Source organism: Ictalurus punctatus, chromosome 21 (genome assembly GCF_001660625.3).
Source record: "Ictalurus punctatus breed USDA103 chromosome 21, Coco_2.0, whole genome shotgun sequence".
NCBI classification, from domain to species: Eukaryota; Metazoa; Chordata; class Actinopteri; order Siluriformes; family Ictaluridae; genus Ictalurus; species Ictalurus punctatus.
The window spans coordinates 17662501-17675000 of NC_030436.2; the positions used below are offsets into that span (position 1 = coordinate 17662501).

A 12500-nucleotide genomic window follows, 5' to 3' on the forward strand; every position below is an offset into this window, starting at 1 on the left:
TGATTGGCCAGAAGAACAGGTGTTGATTCATTTTCTATAACAGCATGCTCTAACAGTTCTTCGGTAGTGTGTTTAGATTAATGCACTCGCTTGAATCCATTATTATTTATATAGTTACATCTTAGACAAAGACTCGTACAGCTGACGCGCGATGTAATCGTATACATCACTGATGTAATGAGTCTCCAGTGTGAGCGCTTTGAGCAGTCTGATCTAAAGCTGGACGTTTTTTCACCGTGAGGAAGTCTTCAGGACAGAGGAGTTCGTGCTTCTTTTTTGAAGTTAATAAGAGAAAAAAAAAAAAACTCAACTCAGCTGGTCATGTGGTAAAGAAACCGGAAAGCCCTTCATCCTGAAGACGTAAAAAAAAAATTTACGGCTTTACCTCTGACTGATCCAAAATGTGCTGACACTGGAGACTCCTTCCATAAAGTCAAAATAAATGTCAGAGCTGCAGTTACAGAAAGTTACTCGACACCATCTGACCAATCACATTCAAGCATTCGACAGTCCTGTGCTATGCTTCTCAATATATACAATAACATAGATAATATTATGCAATGAGTTGCTATTGGATACCAGAGCCTTATGAATAATTAACCAGCTGTTAATATAAAGATATTATAATGACTAATTATAATGCCTGCTATCTATTTACACCAGACAAACGCAAATCCAACTCTAATGCTATTGACATATTCAAATCCACGAGTGTATAGCCTACTGTGTATCACTCCACTGCATGTGAACACACTAAAAACATTCTGGAAATGTCATAAGAGCTGTCCGTATGTAAGTGTGATGGAGTGTGTGTGAAATTTTACCTCTCCCCAGATGCTCGTTTTCCACTTGGGGCACTTCCCACCTTTGCAGGACTTCTCCTTACGGGGGCGGGGCAAGTGCAGACAGTTCTCTTCGGCTGTTGGTTGGCCAGAGCGGCTGACGCAGGTCACGTTGCGGCGTCTGAAGCCCTTCCCACAGGAGGCGGGGCACTACGATGAAAAAGAGAGAGAGAGAGAGAGAGAAGGAAAGCCATGCAGGGAAGCAATTAGTCATGTTTATAGAGTGACCTGTCAGAATTGTGCTCTTGGATGGAATTATGTTAAATCAAGAAACAAAATGAGGTTGTGATTTGGTAGAGCAGTTTTGGTGATTCGAGAAATCGTCACATATTATTACGTATCAGATGACTCATCTGTTGATGATGTTAAATGTGAAGCAAGTCTTTTATAAATCCTGAAGATATTTCCAAAGAATAAAACTGAAAGAGAAAAAAAAACGAATGTAAAATGGAAAACTCGAAGAGTCTCCTGTAAGCAGTGATATGTACTGTGTGTTCAAGGTAAGTCTAGACACCGTCTCGTATTGCTTCTAGATGAAAAATATTGCTTGTTAGCCACAAAACATGGCTACAAGAAACAAGCTTTCTTTTTTAAAAGGGTCCAGGTTCAGTGAATACGGTGAGTAGTAATCCCCGCCTCCTGTGACATCGCCGTTTAGAGCCTACGGACCCAGCAGCTAATCAAAGGCGCCGCTCTGATGGTGGATGAATGCGATGCGACAGGTCTACGAGGTCTACAAATGCACCGCACAGCGGGAGCAAGAACCCGGATGAACTCTGACCTATTTATGGAGGTCAAATTTATGGCGGGGGGAGGAGGAGGAGGAGGAGGAGGAAGAGGAGGGCTGGGTGGGTGGGTGGGTGGGTGGGGTGGGGGTTTCTGGATTCCACGGAGGCGGATCCGAGCAGGTATCTGCGTCATGTTGGTTCTGTCCTTGTTTAACGCGCTCTTTGATGTGGTTTTGAAATGGGCACAGAAGCAGGCTTGAGGTTTTGGAAGTCGTATATATTTTCATATTTTTCCACAGATGATTACAATGAAGCACGTACATGCAGGTCGAATGAATAAATATAGATACATTTTACCAAAAAAAAACAACAACAAAAAAACAAAAAAACAAGTGACATCTTTACTTTGACATGAAATCACAGTAGTGTACCTTTCATTGTGATTATTACTAATAAATCTTTATTTATTTATTTATTTATTTATTTATTTATTTATTTATTTATTTATTTATTTTAACAAAGCTTGGCAGTCTTTCTTTATCATACACCATACACATCATCAAAGGGTTTAACAGCAGCATAAGATCTGGCCCTGCTCTCCTTAATGCATTATACACGAATGAGTGTGTGTGTGTGTGTGTGTGTGTGTGTGTGAGAGAGAGAGAGTCTCAGCTACCGATGTGCGTATTATACACCATTCCACAGACACATTCAATATCATGTACATTCACTATAAAAAACGCTGTTGCTTTTCTCGGTGAATATTTCCTGCATAATGCATAATTAACTGTATAATGCAGTTTTTTTTTTTTTAAATTAAATAATTAAAAAAAAAAAAAAACATTTTACATTTTTTTTTAAATGAGGAGACTGCATAATACAGGGAATATTTAAAGACAACAGACATAATTAGTTCAATTAGTTCATAATTAGTTTTTTTTTCTTTTTTCTTCCAAACTTTCCATTATAAATGATCAAAATGGAATTGGAATTCGATTTTTTTTCTATCTTTTTATTTTCTCAGAACAGTGGGAAGAACGCTTCGATTGCAAATACCTGGTTTGGTGTGTGTGACAAAATGCAGAAGATTTTGTGTGTGTGTGTGTGTGTGTGTGTGTGTTTAAAAAAGAAAAAAGAAAAGAAAAAAGAAAACCTCCGTTCTTCCCTGATGGACCGACAATCCTTATAGATGAAACATTCATCCTTAAAGTCCAACGAAGGACTATAAAGGAGTTTTTAAAGGTTATTTAACGATGGATTACTGAAGGTTTGATCACACTGGCGGTATTTATACCCTGAAAAAATTCCATTTTAGCACCATTTTTGCGAGTGAACTCACTAACTAGGACTTCCAATGAAGGCTCGTGACATACGCTAATAACAGAGGTAATACTCTACTTTACTTAAGCGTGGTGTTCATAAGCCCTTCATGACCGGCATGTTATGTCAACTTCAAAAAACCTATCCGAAAAAGTATTCTACGAGACAGCGTGCTCATTATCACTAATAGCGGTAACACTTCGTAAGCCCTTGATGATTGACATAAACTGACGTAAAGCTTTATAAACATTTACAAAGGTTTATTCCAACACGTGTCAGCTGACATAAAGAGTTTTTTTTTTTTTTCCCGTATCAATCGTTTATATCAAGTTGACATAACGCACAAGTCAAGTGTTATTACCTAACGTCAATCAAAATCGACTCAGAAGGATTCAGACGTTATGTCAACTTGACATAACAGAGTCTGGTAATGAAGGTAACGTAAAAGAGATAACACTTTAAATAAGGGTGGCATTTAACGGGTGATGATTGACATAAAAACTGACATAAAGCTACATAAAGGTTTATTCGTGTTTAGTCCAACAAGTGACGAAGAATTTTTTTGTCAGTCTTTATGTCAAGATGACATAACACATGAACGTCATGACAACTAATTTTGACGCTCAGTGCATGGGAAAATAAATAAATAAATACATACATACATACATACATACATGCATACATTTTCCAATTAACCTGAGTTACAGTGTCACTTATTATAATGTTCGAATGCATGGAAAGTGTCGACCTTATGTCAACCATGATCTCACAAGACCGAGAGCGTTATGTCAGCATGAAAATGGAGAAAAGACATACGCGCATGACGTACGCTAATAACAGCTGGTACACTTTTACTTAAGGGTGGTTTGTGTAGTCAAAGGCCATGACATAACTGACATAAAGCTACATAAACATTTATAAAGGTTTATTCCAACAGGAATCAGTCTGTCATAGAGACATCAAGGTAAAGACAAGGTAACATAAAAGAGATAACAATTAAGATTTTAAAGGGTGATGATCGACAGAAACTGACATAAAGCTACATAAAGACTTATTCATGTTTAGTCCAACAAGTGTCAGTTGTCATAAAGACTTTTTGTCAATCTATATGTCAAGGTGAGATAATATTACAACTCAGTGGACTTGTATGTCTATTAAGAGTCACTAAGTCAGCTGTTATAATGTTCGAAAGTACATCGGGCTAGGGTTAGGGTTAGGGTTAGGGTTATGTCAACCAAAAATCCCCAAAAGACTCTAGTGGGATGGACAGAAGTATTCTTTACAACAACTTGTAGTAACACGTTTATGTCAGTTGTCATGAAGGGCTTATGTAGCTTTTATGTAGCGTTATATAAAAACGGCACGTGAGTAGAATTTACTGCATCATCTGGTGCTTGTTATAGCAAGAGTTTTCTTCCTGTGAAGTATTTTAAGGTGGTATTTTTTTTGCATGGAAGGTTGCCAGATCAGTATTCATCTTTTTAAATGTAGGCATTTTAGCCTGCACAGATTACTATTATATATTAAACATCAGGTCAAAGTACCTTACACTTCCTTTCATCTACACGCCAGCGCACACATGTACTGTACGCTTGGCCTCCATGCCCTGCTCAGTGTTTTGTGCGTAATAGCTTTAAGGTTCGGTTCAATAAGCTGCATATACAGTAGTGTACAAGGGATGGAAAACAATCCAGGCCATACAAATCTTTAGGATACAGTGAATTCGAAGAAATTTTGCATTTTGAGGTAAGATTCTCAGGTTTATTCGCCTCTAACGGACAAAAATGGAAAAAATAAACAAACAAAAACAAAAACAAAGTCCATCAGTCCAAGGGAAATTTGAGTTCACACTGTGATCCGATAGGAACGGCGACAAACATGAGCGCAGGGGCCTCCGACAACCGAGAGCTCTTTTTCCCATAGAGCGCATAAAGCATTTTCTGAGAAGTGCATCCACGCTGATTACACGTGAGAAAGCACGGGAAGGGGCCCGCGTCCGGATCAAAGGTCACCTCTGACCCCACGTGACCTCAGCTGACCCCCGCCATTGTTCTAGCACAGTGTTCGTTGGAGTGACTGTCAGCGCCACACCGGCATTGTGCTCCATTCGGAAGCAGACTGGCCGTACAAATCCCCTCGCTTGGAATTAGGGCAGTTTGAAAATGATTCTCCATTGCTCGAGTCATTTTTGATGAATAGAGGCTCCAGATAATTGGAGCCTGGGAATTTCAAGCCTTTTTAGGACCTTGAACCACACCTTTTACAGCGCCGATCGATCACAAGTGCTAGCGTAGCTTTCAATAAAGACGTGTCTCTACAAGAACTGCAAGCATGCTTTAATCCATTGACATCTTCAGCATTGTATTTTTAATAGACAGTTTTGTAATAATAATTATAATAATAATAATAATAATAATAATTCAACATTATATAATAATTCAACACGTTATAGACATGCTATGATCTACACCAGTCTTACGTTGATACCTACGTATATGTTGTATAAAAATATCTTTAAAGGAGTTTCCGACATAGAAAAAAAAACGACACAAAAAAACCCCAAACAAATACGTAAAGCCTTTGTGTATACATATTAAATACGGACAATAGATTTAATACACTGAGCAGCAGAAATAAATACAAATACTTACATAAATAAACAGAGATTTCACCTGACACAACATTGTGTATTACTGCCATCAAGTTTGTAACTTTTCAACTGACAATATGAGGAAAAACACCAGAAATTTGACATCTGGCAACGCATCTCATGTTCATATTATACGACAATATCGAAGTCATAGAATTGACTTCAGCTGATGATGAAGTTGCTATTGGTTAGCATTAAAACTGAAGATCCAATGAATGTCAATGAAGATCCAATAAACTGTAATCCTAAATGGCAGAAACGGCACAAATATTGCTTCACGCGTTCAGGTTATAATATGTTCATCTACATCATTATGTACAACTTTTTCAAGAAGATTTTTTTCAGAACAAGCAGTCTAGGGCTGGAGAATACCAGAGGTAATTATCTTAATACAGCATTTTATGGAGGGGAAGAAAAAAAAAAAAAAAAAAAAAAGAATAGTTCGAACAGATCAAAGATCGGTAAAATGACATGATGGACGTGGATAAAAACTTTCGTTCATCGCTACTAGCATGAACCCTTTTCACAACAAGGATCTTTAGCGCTACATCAATTCCGTACAAATTCTAAAAGAGGCAGAATTTAGACACAAACCATAGCTTGGCTAATTCGATGCATTTTCGCAGTGTGTAAAAACAATTTAAAAAATGAGGCGAAAACGAATTTTCCCCAAATTTGAACCGTTCCTTTAAAGGAAATTACGAAAAGCCTGGGAAAGTGTTCCGAGCTCGTGTAAATGATCATGAGGTAGACGCTTATCACTGGCCAAGAAAAAGAATAAATCCTCCGGAGCATAAAACTAATCTTTGGGGAACTGCAACAACAACAACAACAACAACAACAACAACAACAACAGCAAAAATGTGTTTTTTTGACATGTAAAAAAACAAAAAACTGCGCTACGATCAAAAGAAACCTTTATAAACTATATAATATAGTATATACGACCGCTATGTACGAATTCGATATATAACCAGAAATCTATCTGCTTAATATGTGATGCTTGTAATATACAAAAATAAATATGAAAACATGAAAAAAAAAGAAATATGAATAATAATTAAAAAAAAAAAAAAAAAAAACAATAGCAGGGTGAAGTGTCCCTTGTTTTGTGAAAGCACCATTATGAGATTCAGAGTTGAATGGCGAACTGAGGTATGGTCGTGAGCGGAAAGTCCAGACATGGCGATCGGACCGTTTACAATCAAATACAGGAGATAATACAGAAATAAAGATATCAGTATTTTCATCTTAAGCACCGCTTGTGAAATGTGCCGTAGACTTTTACAGTGTGTGATATGATATATACTAATACAGTCAGATTTCACTGTAAACCCACACCAGACGGATGCTTGCTCACGAATTCGAGATTAAGTTCATAACTGATAAGCTATAAATAGCGAGTACAGCATTTATTTAGTAACATTACAGCTTGTTAGCGCTTTATTTATTCATTCGAATATTCTTACGTTGCATTACTTCGGAAAATTAGTTTGAAAACGGTTGTTAATTCGACGTGTTCGATGTACAGTGCAAATGCAGACGTATTGGATAGCTACCGAATTACAGTTCAAATGAGCCGCCGGTAATCGAAATCAAGCAGGATAGAAAGGGCATTTCGATTAACGATTCAGATTTCAACTGAACGAAAGCATTTAAAAGACGTTTTAAAAATGTATATATCCACGAACAGCGATTAAAGGGTCCAAGCACTGTGTGATGGACTGGTGCGATGCTTTTTGTTTCGTTCCATGCTCATTTTAAAAACATCTAGAATGCGTGTGATGGATGTTTTCATTTTCCGAAGGGTAATTTGTATTTTAATTATCAAGGTGCACACCTGAACGCTGGTGAGAAGACTTTCTGGACCATGCCAAAGCAGTGTGCCAGATTTCATAAAAAGAATGTGAACTCTTCTATGTACCGAAACAGCCTTCCATGGCATGTGTAATATAATATAATATAATATAATATCCATCCATCCATTTTCTGTACCGCTTATCCTTCAGGGTCGCGTGGAACCTGGAGCCTATCCCAGGGAGCATGGGGCACAAGGCGGGGTACACCCTGGACGGGTGCCAATCCATCACAGGGCACATACACATTCATACACTACGGACACTTTTTGGACATATCATGCATGTCTTCGGACTGGGGGAGGAAACCGGAGTACCCGGAGGAAACCGACGAAGCACAGGGAGACACACCGGGAGCCACGGTGGGAATCGTACCCTCGACCCTGGAGGTGTGAGGCACACTTATCCTTTTCGGGCTCCTGCACCTTTGGTGCTTGGACCCCTAAACGCTTCACACTAAAAAGCAACATTTCCAGAAACAGCAAGAATGTTTGAACACTAAAAAAGCACTAAGAATCTGCTAATGCAGCCAAGTAATTGCTGTATTCACTACATGTGGGTGTGGCGCAGATAATTTCTGAAATACCGCTGTATTCGATCCGTCTCACTTTAGGATTGTGGGAAAAAAAACTAATACAGGAATATGACCAGATAAATTCAGCAAACGACTTCTATACAATTTTTTTTCCCCTGGTTCTTCTTTTTTTTTTTTGCATATGATGAAAAGTCCTCATATACAAAATCCAACAGATCTACAAACAAGAACTGCAAATACGCTACATAACAAGGTGTATAATGTTCTAAGAGAATGAGTAATGATGTAATGCGCTATACGCGTTTTTCAAAATCTTACATAATAAATTTAAAAAAAAGCTAGCTACAAAACTTCAACCTCGGATTACTTTGGCGTGTGTGTAAGAAGCAGTCGTCACGGGCTAAGCAGCGATTCGGACACGTACTGTAAATACCACACTCTCGTTCTGTTCCCTTTTTGTATTGAACTTTAGCGAGAGCTCAGCGTGTGTTTGGGGTTAGGACGGGTGAAAGACAGGACGGACAGAGGGAGGAGTGTTATTACGGGCGTACCGAGCTCCACGGTTCGGCTCTCCAGTGGGAGCACGGCTGCATGTTGCACTGCTCTCGGTCAGGCGGTTTGTCCAGAATCTCGCAGCTCTGATCGCTAAAGCGTTCGCCGCTGGGACGCTGACAGACCACGAGGCGCGTCTTTACTCCACCGCCACAGGGTTTCGAACACTACAGACACACAGGGAAAGAGGAATAACGGTTTAGCGCGTTCTCAATCTGGTCACGTGACCTTCCAGGAAGACCAGCATTTCTACAACCGTAATTTCAACACGTTTCTTAATGTTCTGGCGCTTACGTCTCACCACAGCCAATCAGAAGCATTGAAATTTGACCCATATGGAAAAAAAAAAAAATGCTTTTATGTTTGAATACCAGCCAAAAAGGATAACAGCTTACTAGTCAGTTTCTCACAAGTGTGTGTGTGTGTGTGTGTGTGTGTGTCGTACCTTGCCCCAGTTGCCGTACACCCACTGTGGACACGGTCCAGACTCACAGCCGCGCTGTTCCGCAGGTCGAACGCTCTCGTCGCAGCTGTTAGCCGGGTAACCGTTCTCATCCTGGCACACAACCGCCCGCCTCTGGAATCCTCCGGCACACGTGCTCGAGCACTGAGGAGACCAAGACAGAAACGTCAGCACACACACACACACACACACCCCATCACAAACACCTGCTTGTTTTTGTGGCATTTCAGACATGTGTAACGTATACATTGCACGTATGCGAGCAGGAAGAGCTTTCTACATTCTACATTTTCTAATCCTGAGTCTAACCCTAAGCTTAACCCTAAGGTTTTTCTGCGCTGTAGTGTGGATGTAAAACCACAGCTGACTGTCATGTGATCCAGCCGACGTGGACTGCGATTCATTCGCGTTTACGGTATTTATCGGACACGCTCGTTCGAAGCGGCCTACGGAAGTGCATCAAAATCCCAACGTCACGCTGGTATATACTATATACTAGTAATACTATCAAGCTAAAACCCTGTTAATGAGGAGATTACACAGAGTACACGCCTGTTGGTAACGTTTTACTGTTATACAAACACAGCAGTCCGACAGTTCAGACATATCTCACAGCTGAATATCGAGGAAGAATACGTAGCTGAATAATATCCGTCTCGGCTTGTCGTCACGAAATAGTGCAAACGTCCTGGTTCAGGCAGGACGGGCAATGTTTATAAGCTTAGGATAGCCGTTTTATCTCATCGATGCATTTCAGGGTGGATTAGAACCACCAAAAAGGACAAGAATAGTTCTCCAGACGCTTTTGAATGTATCTGGTCTATTAACATTAACATCCACTTTGTGGTCGTAAGGAAGAGATTATAACGATGCATATACGTGTGCGTGTGTGTGTGTGTGTGATATACACCAGAAACACCCCCCGAAACCAAAAATAATATTTCTAAATCCGGTGCTCGCAGCATCCTTTCAGACAAGGACGACTTGAAAGAGCAGAAGCTATTTTTGGCTTCTATAAATACCTTCCACGGATGTATTTATAGATCGAAATGTCAAGACTCATTAGGGACACAATGGTCTTTATCTGTAAAGAGGAAACGCTGATGATTCGCAGTCTGCGAGTAAAGCGTCCACCGACCTGCTACCGTCCAGGAGAAATGTTCTACGGACGTGTCCTCCTCCGACGCTAAAACGTTATCCCCTAAATCGAATCGGACTCTTTTCCGCTCAGATTGTCGGTGACGTATCGAAGCTTTACGCAGAACCTTATCTCCGTGTGATACTCACCGCTCCCCACGGTCCGAACCGCCACTGCGACTGCGGACGCGCCCCCCGGAGTCGATCCGCCCTCCCAGCGGGTGCGGCTTTTTTACGGGCGTCTTGGTTAGGAGGGAAGGGGGCGTGGTCACCGGGCCGAGACGGGCACTGGGGCATGGCGCACTCCTGCTCCGTCGCCGGCCGATCGTCCGCGTCACACTCGCTCACGTCCACCACCTGATCGCTGAAGTTCACGCAGAGAACCTGACGAGCAGCTTTACCCTGACCGCAGGAAACAGAGCACTGTGGACACAGAGACCACATCGAATCGGTATAGAGACGGCCATCTCGGTAGAAAATGTCAAGCTCTGCTCTGTTCTGAGTTCAGATAAGTAGCTTAAGACCTAGCTATATAGTAAAAGGTAAATAAATTCATATCGGATCGAATCGGCGCTTTTATTATTCATTTTTGTCCATATATACAGACATTCACACACATATGTACATACACACACATTCATCTGGGCGGTGGTGGTGGGGGTATCGGTTCTTTGAGAAGCGACACCTGATTATGTCTTTAAAATGTGTGTAATTAACTTTAGCTTCATGATGTTTACTTATTAGGGTTTATTTCGCTCACGCCAGCACTCTTCAGGCCCTAGAGGCCGTGCTGAATCATTAGAAAGTTTTGTGGCAATGAACTGGTTGTAGGCCTGTGTGCTCTGTCTATGTGTGTGTGTGTGTGTGCGCTGTGTTTACAGATGTTTCCCATCAAGAGAGTCGTGCTGATACGCCCACTCACACACACACACACACACACACACACACACACACGCACACGAGCAGCCATATGCAGAGAGGCCAGAGGAGGGTCTGTGTGTTATTTACGTCAGCGATACTTAGCGTAGTTCTCCAGGAAGACGTTCGTTCCCTATACAATCACATATACACTCCAGCTACCTCCCTTCCTCTCGTTCAAATGCCCCGACTGCAGCCGATCAACGTAGAAGTGAAGCTGCCCTGTCGACTTAGAAGTGATATAAGCAGGTTCGTGTGACTAATCACACCGATAACACTGCCTTGTAAGGATGTTGAGTTCGTGTCAGCAGCTAAAGCACAGAACTGCAAACAGCAGCATAAATTCCCTGAACTCGTACGGTACCGTCATACCAGATCATCCCGTCGTACTGTATTGTTTCCAGACAAACAGACGAACCTCCGGGTGAGTCTCAATCAGCTGCCTAGGTGGTGAATGGGTGTACGGGTACTGGTAAGGACCCTGGCTGGCTACACATTGGGACGCCGATGACTCGATTTCCAGCGATACGACTACACACTTGCGTTGTAAAACGTCCCCACCGGTATTTATCACCACCAGGCAGGATGATATATTTCTGGTGTTTTTTAGGGAGAGAACGTTCCAGTGCACTCGATTGAGACAGCCTATTGACGCTTTGTGGGCGTTCCCCGGCATTAAATGCAAAAATAACGATATGTAGCGATATAATGTTATGATAGTGTTTAGTGCAGGCCTAAATCACTCTGTGAAAAGTCCCGTCCACCCCAACTCCCCCTCAGCCTCTACTTCAAGTACGGTAGAAGACGTTGTCGTTGTCATACCTGAGACCATTCCAGAACCTTCCACTGACCACACGCCAACACGGAGCACACGTCCGTAGCGGGAGGTTTGGGGAGATGAGCACACCATGAATCCTCCGCCACGCCGCCCTGAGTGTCACGACAGCTGACATAGCGCATCCGTATTCCCTTCCCGCAGGTGGCGCTACACTGTGGCGTAATGAAAGACACAAACGCTTAGATCAAACACACACACACACACACACACACACACAAATCCCTTCATGCATACAGTACGTTCCAAGTTAGACATGCAAGCACGTAGTAGCTATAGTAAATAACAGCTAAGGAGGTTTAACGTCACCTCTCGATTCTGATTGGTCGGAAGTTGCTGATCAAGGTTTATATGAATATTAATGAGCTCGTTCTAATATGTTATCATTATCGTTTCAGCTCATTCACAGGGGCTTGTATGGCGGAGGTGCTCGATTAAAGAACGTGTGATCGTTGATATGGTGATCTGTAAGGAGTCTCCAGTGTCAGCGCTTTTTCAGGACAGAGGAGTTTATTCAGTAACGAGGCTGATGCGGGAGCATTTATTTATGTAAGTGATCGCAGGGACTGATATGTTTTGCACAACATTATATGGAACTATAAACGGATAAAAAGTACAAGGCTCTGTTTCTCAGGAGGTAAATAGGGCAATATTTATTCCGCGT

At 41.4% G+C, this 12500-nt stretch overlaps 1 protein-coding gene across 2 annotated transcripts in view; it reads right to left on the reverse strand.

The window, feature by feature from the left end:
* Positions 1-12500, reverse strand: part of adamts9 (ADAM metallopeptidase with thrombospondin type 1 motif, 9) — a 62101-nt gene that overhangs the window by 19392 nt on the left and 30209 nt on the right. For both annotated transcript variants that reach the window (XR_001810053.3, XM_017451071.3), the window contains exons 25-29: positions 11824-11991; positions 10234-10506; positions 8929-9090; positions 8483-8650; positions 825-992 (exon numbers count right to left, since the gene is read on the reverse strand). Coding sequence is in view for 1 of the 2 variants with exons in the window: in XM_017451071.3 (XP_017306560.1) it covers positions 825-992; positions 8483-8650; positions 8929-9090; positions 10234-10506; positions 11824-11991 (939 nt within the window). In the remaining variant the exon portion in view is untranslated. The remainder of the gene's footprint in view (positions 1-824; positions 993-8482; positions 8651-8928; positions 9091-10233; positions 10507-11823; positions 11992-12500) is intronic.